Source organism: Lissotriton helveticus, chromosome 6 (assembly GCF_964261635.1).
Source record: "Lissotriton helveticus chromosome 6, aLisHel1.1, whole genome shotgun sequence".
NCBI lineage: Eukaryota > Metazoa > Chordata > Amphibia > Caudata > Salamandridae > Lissotriton > Lissotriton helveticus.
The window spans coordinates 1634554754-1634568747 of NC_136067.1; the positions used below are offsets into that span (position 1 = coordinate 1634554754).

Genomic DNA, 13994 nt, shown 5'->3' on the forward strand with positions numbered 1-13994 from the left:
ACCTAGCTATTTGGCCAGAGACCGATGGAGCTACCTGATAGCTATAGAGGAGATGGGTTTTGGGACTCCCCCTTGAAAGTCACCTAACCAGCCGGTCTTTGGACAGACTTTCCTTCGTCTTTCTGCAGTATCTCCCTCCCATCCTGTTTTTCTGCGAACCTCTTCCCTCGACACTTGAGACCGAATTACCTTGTCTGATGCCCGATGGAGCTACCTGGTTTAGCTATAGGGGAGATGGACCGTGGATTCCCTCCTTGGTCGTCTCCTACCCAGTCGGTCTTTAGACAGACTTCCTCTCGTCTCTACGGTTGTCTCTTCCCTTATCCTCACTTTCTCACCTCACCTACCCCCCACTTCTTTTCTCTCTCCTTTATCTCCTCTCCTAATGTAGTGCTGATTGTTCGTTGTAAGGTGTAATTGTTGATCTTTTTCTGTTTTACTGTTAAACCACATTGTTGCACTTCCTTTCGTCCCTTCTGCCGTCTCCTCCCGCATCCTCCCTCTTTTTATGTCTCTCCTTCTCCCCTCTCTCAATGTATTGAGACTGAACTTTTTTGTCTGATGCCTGATGGAGCTACCTGGTTTAGCTATAGGTGCGATGGGCCGTGGATTCCCTCCTTGGTCTTCACCTTCCCTGACGGTCCTTAGATAGACTTCTTTTCGTCTCTCCCTATTGTCTCTCCCCTTATCCTCCCTTTCTCACCTCCCCTGCCATCTCCACTACCTCTCTCTCTCCTTTCTCCCCTCTCCTAATTGTATTGCCTATTCTTTTTTTGGGGATTTATTGTGTAATTGTTGAACTTTTTCTGAAACATTGTTGATTCTCATGTAAGCGCTCTGATATCTCTGGGTCTAGCCAGCGCTATATAAAACTCTTTAAATAAATAAAATAAATAAATAAAGTGATAGACAAATATTTCTTCAGGTGCTTGGGTCAATCTCATTACATAATTTAAAATATGTTGCAGTTTAGAAGATGCATGTTTACCAGTCCAAGTCTTTAATGAAAGGGAGGAGGGACTTTGGTGTTACCAGATTTTAAAAAAAGACATCTTTTGGAGAAAAAAAATCCATCTCTTAAACCTTACAAGTCACCACCAGCAACCAACGTATACCCTTCAGAACGGCTCAGGGAGTCGAATATTCGACACGGACCATGGGGTGCTCTGCAGGTCATGACTTTGAAACCCAGGAAGTCAAGTTCAGCCTTCAATCATTCAGAGTTTGGGAAATTGAGTACTGTTCAACTATGTACAGCGCTTAGAGGCAGCGTAGGTGACGCTCGAAAAACACATAATTACCAACAGTAAGGATGCGAGAATGCCAGTTGTTTGATTCTTGCATGGCTGGGTTTGAGATCTTTGGCTGGATGGTGGTTTTAGGTCCTACGCTGTCATTCTGAGAGTTATCAGACAGGACTTGTCACAAGGCTCTCTAATGGATCATCATGCTGTTTAACCCCTTGCATACTGATGACGGCCCCCGTCCGTCATGCATCACGGTGGGCGTGTGCTGATGACGGCTGGGGGCCGTCATGATCCCGCCCACTCTTAAAAACGGCCGCACATGCCCAGAATTGCGGCCACGCCCAAGGGGTTAATACGACTGCAGAAACCAATGTTTATAGTAACCTTGACGCAAAACATAAAGAAAACAGACTGGCAGTGTTTTGCCAACAAGAGTTCTGCACACTGGGAGGACTCGCTTGCAACCGCAGCGGCATTAGTGATATGTAGTTACAATCGTGTGCCCCTGCCAGGTTTACATGCTTACTTTGTGCCAAATGAGGAATAAAAAGATAGCTGCCAACATACATCAACTGATATAAGCTTACTATTCAAATGTAAAAGTATTCAAGCTTTCTTCACGGCCGAAGTGAGACAGAAAGTAGGCCTGTGCCCCGGAATAACATTCTGAACTTGTAAAGACACGCTGTATAAGTGTTTTGCAAGGTATGGGAGACGTTGAGCTTGGTGCAAGCAATCTCTCTGGTAATAGCAAAGAAATGAACAGTGAAAACTGGCCCACTAAACCTTAAACAGGCCCACAAACAGGCAAAAGACGAGCCCACACTGGGACATGGCAGACCAGTCCTTCTGGCACTGCCAGACTATTATATAAGCCAGTCAGACCTTGCCTGTCTTTAAATTTAAGTGGCAAGAAAAATAGAACTGTATCCTTTTTGAAGAACAGTATACGTGGCTGAAAATCTCAAATCTATGGATAAATTCGAAAATTTCACTTGTCGGCATAAGAAATTTAAACCAGATGGAGACTCGCTTTATACACTCAGGAAAATATATTTTTGGGATTAGTTCACTGTTTAAAATAATAAAGATTTCTGCAAGATGGCGCAGCGATATACGTGTTTGTTGCTATCATCTGTGTGTGACATGCCGATTACAACATTAACTTGCTTGGATGATTCAATCCTTCACCCTTTCAGGGTTGATAAATTCAGTATTAGTTAGCGGTCTACAATGCAACAAAATTGAAAAGCTGTGCTAAGGGCCGGACAGGCATTTTTTTCCACCGGGCATTTCCCCGGTGGACTGGACCCCTTGGAGGAAGGTTTGGAAAGGCCAGGACTGCTCTTGGTGCCTCTGTCACTATCTCCAGCTCCCCAAGGTTAACAGCAACAGGCACCGGGAGGTTTCCAGAGAGTGGGAGGGGAAAGAAAGAGAGAAAGCAATTAGAGAGTTAGAGGAGAGAATGGAGAGAAAGAATAAGTGAATGAGACTACACAAGGAGACGAAGAGAGCAGGCTGGTTTGAGTATTTTTTCCAGGGCGGCTTCTGGTTCCCCAGTTTGGCCCTGGATGCGCTAGCAATTACAGTGGATAATACAAGTTATCTTACATGTCTAAAGAGACAAATGAATTTGAATTCTGCGCTAAAATATTTCAGTAAAAAGAGTCAATCTGCATTGTCAAAGTATCTTTGGCCGGATCAGGGTTGTCCAATGCAATGTACGTCTAGGAGGGCTGAATCCACGTCATCAATGGTTTCAGATCCGCGTCACTGTATATAAATATGTCCTACTTAGATATTTGTAAATTCCAACACAGATCCGTCTCCTGGAGATACACTGGATACCCACGGCCTCCGTGAACAAGGCCTTCATGGAATAAGATAGATGTTTGGCATTGACCAACACATCATTTGACCAATCTGATAGATGAAAGTTAACAAAGAGTAGAACATGTGCATTGTGCCTAATCAACTGAAATTCATGATGGTTTGGAAGTTGTGCCTCTGCATGCACTTCAACCTGGTGGAGACGAGGTAAAGGATAGAATGGTATCACAAATGACAATAAACTCATGCTGCAAATGGTAAAACAAGCCATTAGCTAAACTTGTATTGCACGTAACACACCAGCCAAAACCACATTTACAATGAACACATAATGCAGTCCGACAAAGAACGTGGAGAAGGGAAAATAGAACGTTGCAGCCCGCGCCACCAAATCAAAAATGTTCACGGATCTAACGATATACCGGTGTGCCGCTGTGGAGAAGAAGCAATTTAGTCGCAACAACAACTGGAGAGTGGCGTAGTAAGTATGCCATGGGTCCTGATGCAAGCAAGGAAATTGACACCTCCCTTATCGCCTGGTGTGTTCGTTTTGAACCTTTATGAATTGTGATTCCATTTTAGTATTTGGAACAATGTGTGTTATGTAATTCCCTTCAGCATATAAAGCATTTGTGTATGCTATATGTAGAGGTTACAGGTGTTTATTTTTGACCTGGGTTCCATGATCTCGTATGCGCTGCTGTGGCTGTAGACTGGGTGTACAGCGGACGAGCTGGTTGTGGGCTCCATTTTAATGATGTGAATGTATTGTAATAAAGCAGTTATTTGCAAGTACTTCATGGAGCGATACCTACTTACAACATTTGGCAACGACGATTGGGAGTAAATCTGTATTGTTATCTGGTAAAGGATGGAGGAGCAGGAGAGATGTCATCAAAGTTACTCCTGTTCAAGCTGCTAAAATTCAGTCAGTAAAAGGTCATGATGAAGCAAATGATTCAAATTCCAGTTTTTAGTGGGAAGTTCTTGTAAGTCTTTGCAATTGCAGCAATGACGTCCTTATAATGAAAATAATGTAACACATGATGATATTTCTGAAACTTCTTGCACTTCAGCCAATGTCATGCATAATGAGGATAATGATGTTCTGGATAGGCAAATGCTGAGATACCTGTATGTGATCCATTATCCACATGTAATCGTTCAAGAAATGTTGGTGTGCTTTTCAAATTTAGGGGCTCAGGAAACATTGGGAGGCCTTCAAAATGTAGGATGTTTACATGAGTTGAGATGCTGCTTTCAATCGTATTATCTTAATAGTTAGTAGAATTATGAATTTAGTCAATTTTTTATATTTCCATAGTTAATAACTTTATTTTCCAAAAATTGGATGGTGGTGTGCCTTTATGAATTGGGATTGAATTTTAGTGTTTGTAATACTGTTTGTTTTGTAATTCCTTTTAGCATGTGAATACGTTGCGCTTTCAAGGGTTTAATTTTGACCTGTGTTCCATGATCGTGCGTGCGCTGCTCTTGGGTCAGACTGGCTATACGGCTGAGGCAGCAGATGCACTGGTTGTGGGCTCCATTTTCAGGATGGGAAATCATTGCAATAAAGCAGTTATTTACAAGTACTACATGGTGTGATACCTACTTAAACATTTGGCGACGATTTCGAGTAAATCTGTATCGTTATGTGGTAAAGGATGGAGCGATGTCATCAAAGTTACCCCTGTTCATAAATGGGGTGAAGTGGTCCCCTTGGTTCCCCGCGGCCCCAGTGTTACTGCACTATTGAGAGCTACAGCCCTCCAGCCTGGGCCCCTCCACCCATGCCTGACCGCCTCTGTTAACATGACGCTAATCCAATGATGATTGAACAGTTACAATGGTTAATACAACAGCATTTCCAAGTATCTTGAAGTCCTGCTGCCCTTGGTCCAACCCTGTAAGCCTCTAGATAGCTGATGTACAAACCATTACACATCCCACTTCAAGCGAACAAGCATCTGTCACAGAGACTGAGGGCCACATCTTTTTGTATTTTAAAACACAGTCACGCGTGAATCCTGGCATGTTCTGAAGTCACCAGTGACACTTGAACAACAACGCCAACATGTGTTGAATACGTCAGCACAAGTCCAGCCTTAACTGGTCACCACGGTGCACAATATTGATGCTGTCGCACAATTACCTTCTCAGAGAGCAGAACAGATGAGTCTTCCAATTACTGAAGGTCATCGCAGTGAATACCCCTTTGTCTAACTTTGTCTTACCCAGGATCCCTGCTGTTCATATCGCTTCCTTCACACCGACACTTCTTGCGTAATGGATTGTGGAACTTTATACCGAAATACCACCTTTCTTACCTAAAAGGTACTCTCGCTTCAAAATGTCAGCCCTCAGCCCTCCCCTCCTGCTTTACCGATCTCACCCTCTCTTAAGGTGCACGTTTCACTCCAGAATCAGCCCAGAATGTCAAACCGCAGGCTTTAAAGACTGTTGTACTCCTGCGGTAAAATAAAATACAAAAAAACAGCCTATTGTTTCTGCCTACCTGTCTGAAACTGTGGATGGACTACTGTTATATATATATATATATTTTAAAAAAATTGGGGGGGTGGGGGAGAAGTTGTCAAGCACTAACATCTACCCAAGTAGTGTCCTCAGAGCGTTCATGTGGGAGCAAACAGGTGAACAGGATGGGTCATATTTAAATTTGTCCCACTGAGGCGAGTGTAATCCCACCATAGACTGAAGTCAAAGCCTGGGCTATGCTGAAGTCTAAAGCCCTTTTTACGAGGGTGGTCCGGTTTTAAGTGTCTGTTTAGGTGTCTCCTTCAGCCTGAGTAAGGTATTACATAAAACATTTTTAAAATGTGAAATAAAATTCGTTCCAGAAAATACCAGAAGGCAATATGAACACTTCAAAATATTAAAATATAAAGACTTTAATGTGAAAATCTTGAACACTTGGCACGATCTATTTCCTCTTACCTGCCCATTTTTACCCAGTTCCATCTCCACTATGGCCACAGGAGCGTTGACTTGATCCGCGAGCCGGGACTGGGACTTTAAGTCGACTCTCCAGTTCATGGCCTTCAGGCTGTTATCCCACCGGCTTTGAGTGATAAGGCTCTCTCGGATTTTTGCCTTGTGGTTCTTCCAGAATTTTGCAATGACCGCGGCTTGCTCTGATGTGATGCCGCCTTGCTTTTTGGTCTGAGCAGTGAGGAATGCTTCAAGCTGGTTGAGATCCATGTCAGCTGACACAACAGACTGCAAAAAAGAGGCACATTTTTGGGTTAGGAATTCTTTGAAGCTTTACCAACCAACCAACAAACCTCTACCCCTCATAGATATTGTTGCCAACCACACACAACGTGAGAAATGCAATTCAACAAAAAACTGTAATCAACAAACATCTCTGAATAGAGCAGAAATAGCAATTTTATCTCAAAGGAGAAACATGCTAATTATGTAGGCTTTCCCTGTTCAACTGTTTATGTGGAAAACCTTTTTGCTCCGCTGAAAACAACAATCTGAGATAAAAGAACAAATAGTAGTTGAAGCCTCTTTTCACCAAATAAAACACTTTTAAATAGAGGTCTTTCAATCTACAGGCTGGTTATCTGTATTATTATGGTGATTGGCAGGCGCGAGTGGGTTGCAGCTGGACAGTGCTTTGATTTTCACACTAGGGTGAGGTTGCATGCAGACCAGATGCCTGGTTTGCACCCTTGGGATGTGTGCTTTTGAACTGGAGATGCCTCATGTCATAGGCTGAATTGACTGATCGCTGTGTGTAATAGAGCAGGCTGAGGGCTGCTGAGAGGAAAGGAGATCTAAAAAAAAGCTGATGGTCAGGTCTCCCAAGAAACCTTCATGGGGGTGGTCTTGGGGTACGGTTATTGAATTAGAAACCTACCTGGGAGTCCCTATTTGAATACATTTGAGACAGTCCCAAGTCTCACAATGTTGACTCAAATTCACTGACACCCTCACATTATAACAGGGCTGTTGAGGTGAGAGATGGCCCATGTGATCAATAAACTTACAAGTGAACCACCAGCACCCCAAGTTGAGCAGATAAAAAAGATTAAAAGGAAGGTAAAAACCAAGGACTTCGACAGAATAGCCGTCGAGTGCACTGAATGACTTATTTATTAAATGTGTGAAGCTATTTCGTTATCAGACATACCATGTCCATTTAGCTTCGAGGGAATAGAATAGGGTGTATATGATTTTCTAGCCAGATGGGGAAATGGTAGTTATAATAACTTGTCCACTAAGAAGCACAGCAGCAACACGTAGAAAAGCAGAAGAATGTTGATGACCCTTTGAAAATGGGAGTCACTTGACCAGGAACTGTGATGTCTATGCGCCTTATACTAAACTTTAAGCTGTTAATAATGACCACACAACCAAGCATGGGTCTCAGTAGATGCTAAAAGATCCCACAGGCAGACTTCATGGTAGAATAGTATTTCCTTTCTGACGAGTTTTACTGAAAACATCTTATGTAGAGAATTTCGTGTCTCCTTCAGTCTAGAAATAAATACAATATTATTACTCTCAAAGTTACATCTTGTAAGAACAGTATTTCTTTTAAACTATCCGACTAGCAAGCACTGTGCATCTTTCAGGCTATAACCTTTTTATCTGTCAAATATAGAGTTTAGGGAAAGCGCGTAAGTACTTGATAAATGAAATAGCCCTAACTGACATATATTAACCCCTTGGGCGCGGCCGCAATTCTGCGCCTGTGCGGCCGTTTTTAAGAGTGGGCGGGATCATGATGGTCCCCAGCCGTCATCAGCACACGCCCACCGTGATGCATGACGGACGGGGGCCGTCATCAGTATGCAAGGGGTTAAACCATATAGGTTATACTCCAGGAGTCTGGCATTCATGCAGAGCTTTCACACACCGACCTTTTAACATCGCCATGTGAAGAATCATGCGACGTTTGCTCAGTAGCCTCAAAGAGTGGTAGGTAATCTCTTGTTGGTAATGCATTATAAATCAGCAATCTGTAAAGGAGAATCCAAGCCAGGGCGGGTGGCGCACTGTTCTGTGGGGCCATTGTAGCGCCCAGAAAGAAAAGGATCACTTTGGAAACTAATTTTGCTGAGAACCAGCTGGAATATAGGAGAAGCGAGATGAGGAGGTAGTAGATACAGCGCACAAGTCACAGACCAACACATGAGCAAGACGCCCACTGCACAAGTTTCAATGCTACAAGTTTAGTTGTGTCCCACAGGGTCATCCTACAAGGGGAAGATGCAAGGGGGCAGCAGAGACCAAACAAATTTACAGATCGACACTGGGTCCAAAGACCCTTTCAATCTACCTCTGTGTCACAAATACCCTGTAAAGTGTGGGGGTCAAAGGTCTATATGCATCAGGAGCAACCAGGGCCGGATTGGCCTACTGGGCAATTTGGCAGTGCCCAACCAGCTGGTCTGAAAGCTCAGTGTGTGCGCCGTTTTTTGGGCTTTTTGTGGGTCTGTTTTATGGTCTGCTGGGCCAGTTTTTACTGTTGTTTTCCCTGATATTAAGACAACCATTGCTGCAGGAAGTTCAACTCCATGCAGTCTTCTATACCATGCTGAATATTTATAGTATACAGTATGCCCTTACAAGTTCATAACTGCCACAATCTGCAAACGTGGGACTTTTCTTTAGCTATCTAGTTCACTTTAATTTTGGTACCTGTGCCTATTTACTGTCTGGGAGCAAGACATCTTAGGTACAACTCATCACAGATACAGACAGAAGCAAAGTGCCTATTTGCAGCACTTCTTACAACCATGTCTAACTGGTGCCTGACAACAGGAGCAATGAGAAGGGCTGGAGAAAAGCACAGGTAGATTCAGCTCACAAGAGCATAAGCAAGAAACAAGGTAGAAACAATAAGCCTGTAATCTTGGCTTCAATGGCGGGGAAATTGGTTAAAAACACCAAGGAAAATATTGGTGAAATAGGTTGAAATCATGGAGTTACAAGAGCCCAGAGAACGCTTTCACCAGAGACAGAACATACATTTGTAAAGAACTTTTAAAAGAGAAAGCATAAGGGACGTTGATAGTGAGCCGGATGTACAGTGGTCGACATATGGAGTAGAGAAAGTTATCCTATTCAGGAGCAGTGGTTCTAGAACGAGTTTCTTTATGGAGATTCCAAACCTAACATAAGGCTGTGTCATCAGTCACAAAATTAAACAATCATTGACAAAGTCAATAATCAGGGCATTTGTTTTTGTAAAAGGTTTTCTCAGGCTTCAGTATTACACATTTTTTTTTGGTCAAATCTGTTTTTATTATTTTAAGGTTACACTTTACAGCACAAGTAAGGGCCCAATTACGAGTCTGGGGGTCTTAGGACTGCCAGACTCGTGGTGGCACGGTGTTGGCGGTTCCAGCCACCACTGCACCGGCAGCCCAAATGTCCCATTAGGAGTTGGCCAGTCAGACCACTGGCTCCGCCACTGAACCACCGTTCCTTGGTGCTGGAGCAGCAGTCAGAGGCCGCAGTATACTTGGGGACACACCGCGGCCCAGCCAAGCATATTACAAGTTTCCCCTCCTCCAGGGCTTACATGGAGGTTCTTCCTCCATGCAAACCTTGGAGGAGAGGAAACAAGGTGCCTCCACCACATGTGAAGGCACACAGGGGGCATAACATGTGCCCCCCTGTGTGCATACACATAGGTTCCTGCACACGTGGACTTTTGTGTCCATTCCGTACATGAACCTTGTAGTGCGGTCCCATTGCAGTGCCTATTTCAAAGGCACCACTGTTTTTAAAAGAGGCACCGCCACACCAGACTACTAAAAAGTCGTAATCGGGCTTGCGGGCGGTGACCTTTGGTGGCAAGGTGGCGCTGCGGTTTGCACAACCGCGCCACCGCTCCACCAAAAAGTCGAAATCAGGGCTTTAAAGATTATCATTGATAGAAGCAGTGCAATCTTCCATTGCACACAGAGCAGATATGCCAGAAGCAACAGAAGCTATAAGCTTCCACCACACAGCTAAAAGGTGCAACTTAAAAAAAATGTGAAGCCAAGTTGCACAGCAGCTCAACTGCTGTGCGAAATGTAACAAAAACATTGACACAAAGTCAATTGAATTCATGTAGATGAAACTGGTTGGCTTTGCAAATGTCATTTTTTTTTTAACACTGTTTTTCTGCTGACGGGCGTTAATTAAACGGCCCTCTCATCGGTTTCCATGGTTGTCAAATGTTTTTGGCTAATGTACAAAAATCTCCAACTTCTGCTCTGGCCCCAGAAATACGCCTTGTTGGTTGCTCATGGAGTTTGTGGTACTACTGAAAAAACAAATCAATCAATCAGGTTACGTGTAAAGCACGATTACTCACCCATAGGGTCTGAAGGTGCTGGGAGGAGGGGGGGGAGCAAGAGCTGGTCCCCCAGAGGTGCCGCGGTTCAGTTGAAGAGCCAGGTCTTAAGGTCCTTCCTGAATTGAGGCAGTGATGGTGATTGCCTGAGGTGGTGAGGAAGGGTGTTCCAGGTCTTTGCTGTGAGGTAGGAGAAGTATCTTCCTCCGGCCGTGGTCTTGCGGATATGAGGGATGGTATCCAGGGCAAGCTGGGCAGAGTGAAGGTCTCTGATGAGTGCGTGGAATGCGACGTGGTGGTTATGGTACACAGGTCCCGCGGTGTGTAGAGCATTGTAGGCGTGTGTGAGGAGCTAGAAGGTAATTCTTTTGTTGACTGGGAGTCAGTGGAGGTGTCTCAGATGGCCAGTGATGTGGCGGGGGATGTTGAGTATGAGTCTGGCGGAGGCGTTCTGAAGTTTCTTGAGGAGTTTCCGGGTGATGCCGACATAGAGTGTATTGCTGTAGTCGATTCTGCTGCTGATGAGTTGCAGATGGTTCACCTGAGCATCTACCTGCTTCTATTCCCTCAGGCAAAGTTCTCGATGTACAGACAACTCTATTAAAATACTTTGCACTGTCGTACCTGGATATATAGGTGGGCTAACATAGGCTACGTCATTTAGGGGTCGCAGCTGTGACCCCTGGCTTGCTCCCGGTTACCTGTCACTTCCTTTGCGACCCCAGGCCTCGGAGATGGCAAAAAAAGTCCGAAGAAAGAAGGCAAGCAGTCTCCTGAAGAGCTCTGTTTACGTCCTGATGAGCTGTTTACGTCCTGCTGCTCTCACTGGGATCCAATTCTCTCAGTAAATTCAGTAGAGGAATGCCACTCATCTGAATAAACAAAAAAAGTGATAGAAAAGCACACATTGTTGATCAACGTACATTTCTATATTGTGAATATGTGAAAACATTCTGTCGGAAACACACCTTCATCTTGATGTCATATCCTCCGATGATACTGAGGTCAAAGAATGTTTAATGACACTTCCACTTACCCAAGCATTTTGGTAAATCGACGTCCATTGCCACGTTGAGGGTTGCGCGCTCTCCTTGTTATAGCTCAGTGAGTTAAACTGTCACTCATGGCATCTGTTAGTAACCCATACGTCAGAATCCGCACAAAGATGAATCAACCTTTCGTACTTCGAGGTAGCACTTGGGTGGGCGATCTTAACACTTCTTATTTATATTTAGTGGTACTAAATGACATTCTTCAGCAGAAGGCATTTTATATATAAAAACATTTACCTTTTTTTACATAAAAGGGTGTTTCTGTTTCTGTTTGCACTGGTGAAAGGAGTTGTCTAACATATGCTAAGGGATCTGGTGGCTGTGAAACATACTCGTCTTACTCGGTTGATAGATAAGGAAAGTAAGCAAAAGTAAGTCTAGTGTTTCTCTGAGGAAGTTAATTGAGAATTGAGACTGATTAGCTAATCGCCCAGGTTACAAAAAGCAGAACTGTAGAGCAGGCAGGACTGATTTCTCCTTTCCATGCGACTGTGGGGCAGTGAATATTATTGCTCACTGGAGGGTGAGTGCTGTCAGTCTGGCAGCAGAAGAGAGATTACATCTGAAAAGGGGGGGCCCTCGGCCCCCCCGCACGCATGGCGGCGCGGCGACCGCTTCCCCCCTTCCCCTTGTTTGCCTCTCGGTGGTGGGGGCGGGCCCTTGGGCGCGACCCACCACCGATTGGCTGGCGGCCTCCCTGACCCGGATACCAATGGAGGATGTCCGGGTTAGGGGGGGCGGGCTACTGGAGGGGCGGGCGGAGGGGCGTCGCTACTCCGCCTGGCCCCTTGGGAATAAAGAGGTGGGGAGCGCCCGGGAGACCCCCTTGTCCCTGGACGCTCCCCCACAGGACGGTGTGCCCCGCGCTCGGGGCTTCTTTGTTTTCCCACCCACCATCCCTGGAACAAAAGTCTAGTTTGAGCGTAATTTTGCTAGCGTATTGTTAACATGTCTTACATGCGTAATTGAACTTTATCTGGACTGTATATTTTGATGATGTAATTTGCTTTAGGAATATTTTTTCCCTTTGTAGCGAACTGTGTGTAAGGTGTTCTGATGCCAATTGTGTTTAGGCCTCTTTTTCCCTTTGTAGCGAACTGTGTGTAAGGTGTTCTGATGCCAATTGTGTTTAGGCCTCTTTTTCCCTTTGTAGCGAACGGTGTGAAAAATGCTTTGATGCCAACTGTGTTTAGGCCTTTTTTCCCTTTGTAGCTTTACGTTGATGCTGTTATGTATTAGCCAGTGTAGCTGTCCTTTAGAATTTTTTCCCATAGGTCGTCGTATTTATTAGGTATGGGGCATGCGGTAAGGTCATGACCGGTGAGCACATATTTAAGGTCTGAGGGGCGGGCATCATCCTATGGAGGTTCCCGCCCAGGGGGAGGGGCCTTCGGGCCACTCCTAGAACTCCAGGGGCAAGGTAATTGATGCTTCAAAGGAGAGCGGGTAGGAGTAGTCACGCTTTCCTTAGGCTGGTAGCCACCCCGCGCGCGTATACTCATGACGTCACCGGATGGCGCAGAGTAAGGGCCCTCCTTTAGTGGGTAAATGGAGTTCAGGGCGTAGACCGGGCAATTCCCGGGGCCCGACTGCGCATGCGCACAGCTCGAGGTGAGGCGCAGCTTGTAGGACCGGACACCGGTTAGCGACCTTGCCATATGGCCAGAAATGTACAGAAATCAAGATGAGGATGTTAGATTTGGTTAGGAAACAACATGTATTAGAATTTTTGTTAAGGTTAGCCTCTCAAACTTGTTGACGATATTGTAATCTAATGTCCTGCTGATTTTTGTATAAATTGTTGACCATGCAATTAAAACCTTTTTTAATTTCATATCTTAATAAATACGGCCGGGGGACTAGCCCCCGCCTTCCAAAGATAAAGAAGCCTCATGTTCATGTTTCTGGGTGTTGGGTGCCGGATTTGGGGGGGGGGGGGCGGCAGCCAGTCGCTGACCATGTGAGCCCACTGCTTAGGGCTGCAGACTGCCCAGAAGAGTCTGCACATGCTGGAGGGAGCTCAGTGACAGCTCCTGTGTGTTTTTGTTGGCATGTTACTCAGAACCCGGTTCACAGTCCGAAACCTATGCCAGAGCTGCAGATGAATTACAGAGAAAAACAAGTATTTCTTAAACAAGCACAGCAAGGGCATGGAAAATAAATGATACAGGAAGGGGACAGCGAGCAGCGCACGAGGAGGAAATAATGAGGAGTGACCAAGGAAGAGGCTGCAGTATTTATTAAACAAGCACTGCACGGGCAATGAACGATATGGGAGGGGGACCTCGAACAACATGAAAGGGTGTGACCCGGGAAAGACTGCAAGACCACAGGGAGGAGAGAGGCGGCCTGCAGATGCACTCGTATGGAGTGCTGGTTCGTAAATGGGAAAACAGGCATTTGCAATGCAATAGGTAGTGCATTTACGAGAGTTTTAGCTCAAACTTTCCTGAATGCGAGACCTATTTCATTGCAACAAAGCGTCCACTATTGTCCGGGCTGCTCGGAAAAGTGAAAGCACGCATGGTGCTGAATGTAAGG

At 45.1% G+C, this 13994-nt stretch overlaps 1 protein-coding gene across 2 annotated transcripts in view; it reads right to left on the reverse strand.

The window, feature by feature from the left end:
- The window catches only part of COMMD1 (copper metabolism domain containing 1), a 758302-nt gene that overhangs the window by 466271 nt on the left and 278037 nt on the right, over nucleotides 1-13994 (reverse strand). For both annotated transcript variants that reach the window (XM_078647070.1, XM_078647071.1), the window contains exon 2: nucleotides 6036-6317. In XM_078647070.1, the coding sequence (XP_078503196.1) occupies nucleotides 6036-6317 (282 nt within the window). The remainder of the gene's footprint in view (nucleotides 1-6035; nucleotides 6318-13994) is intronic.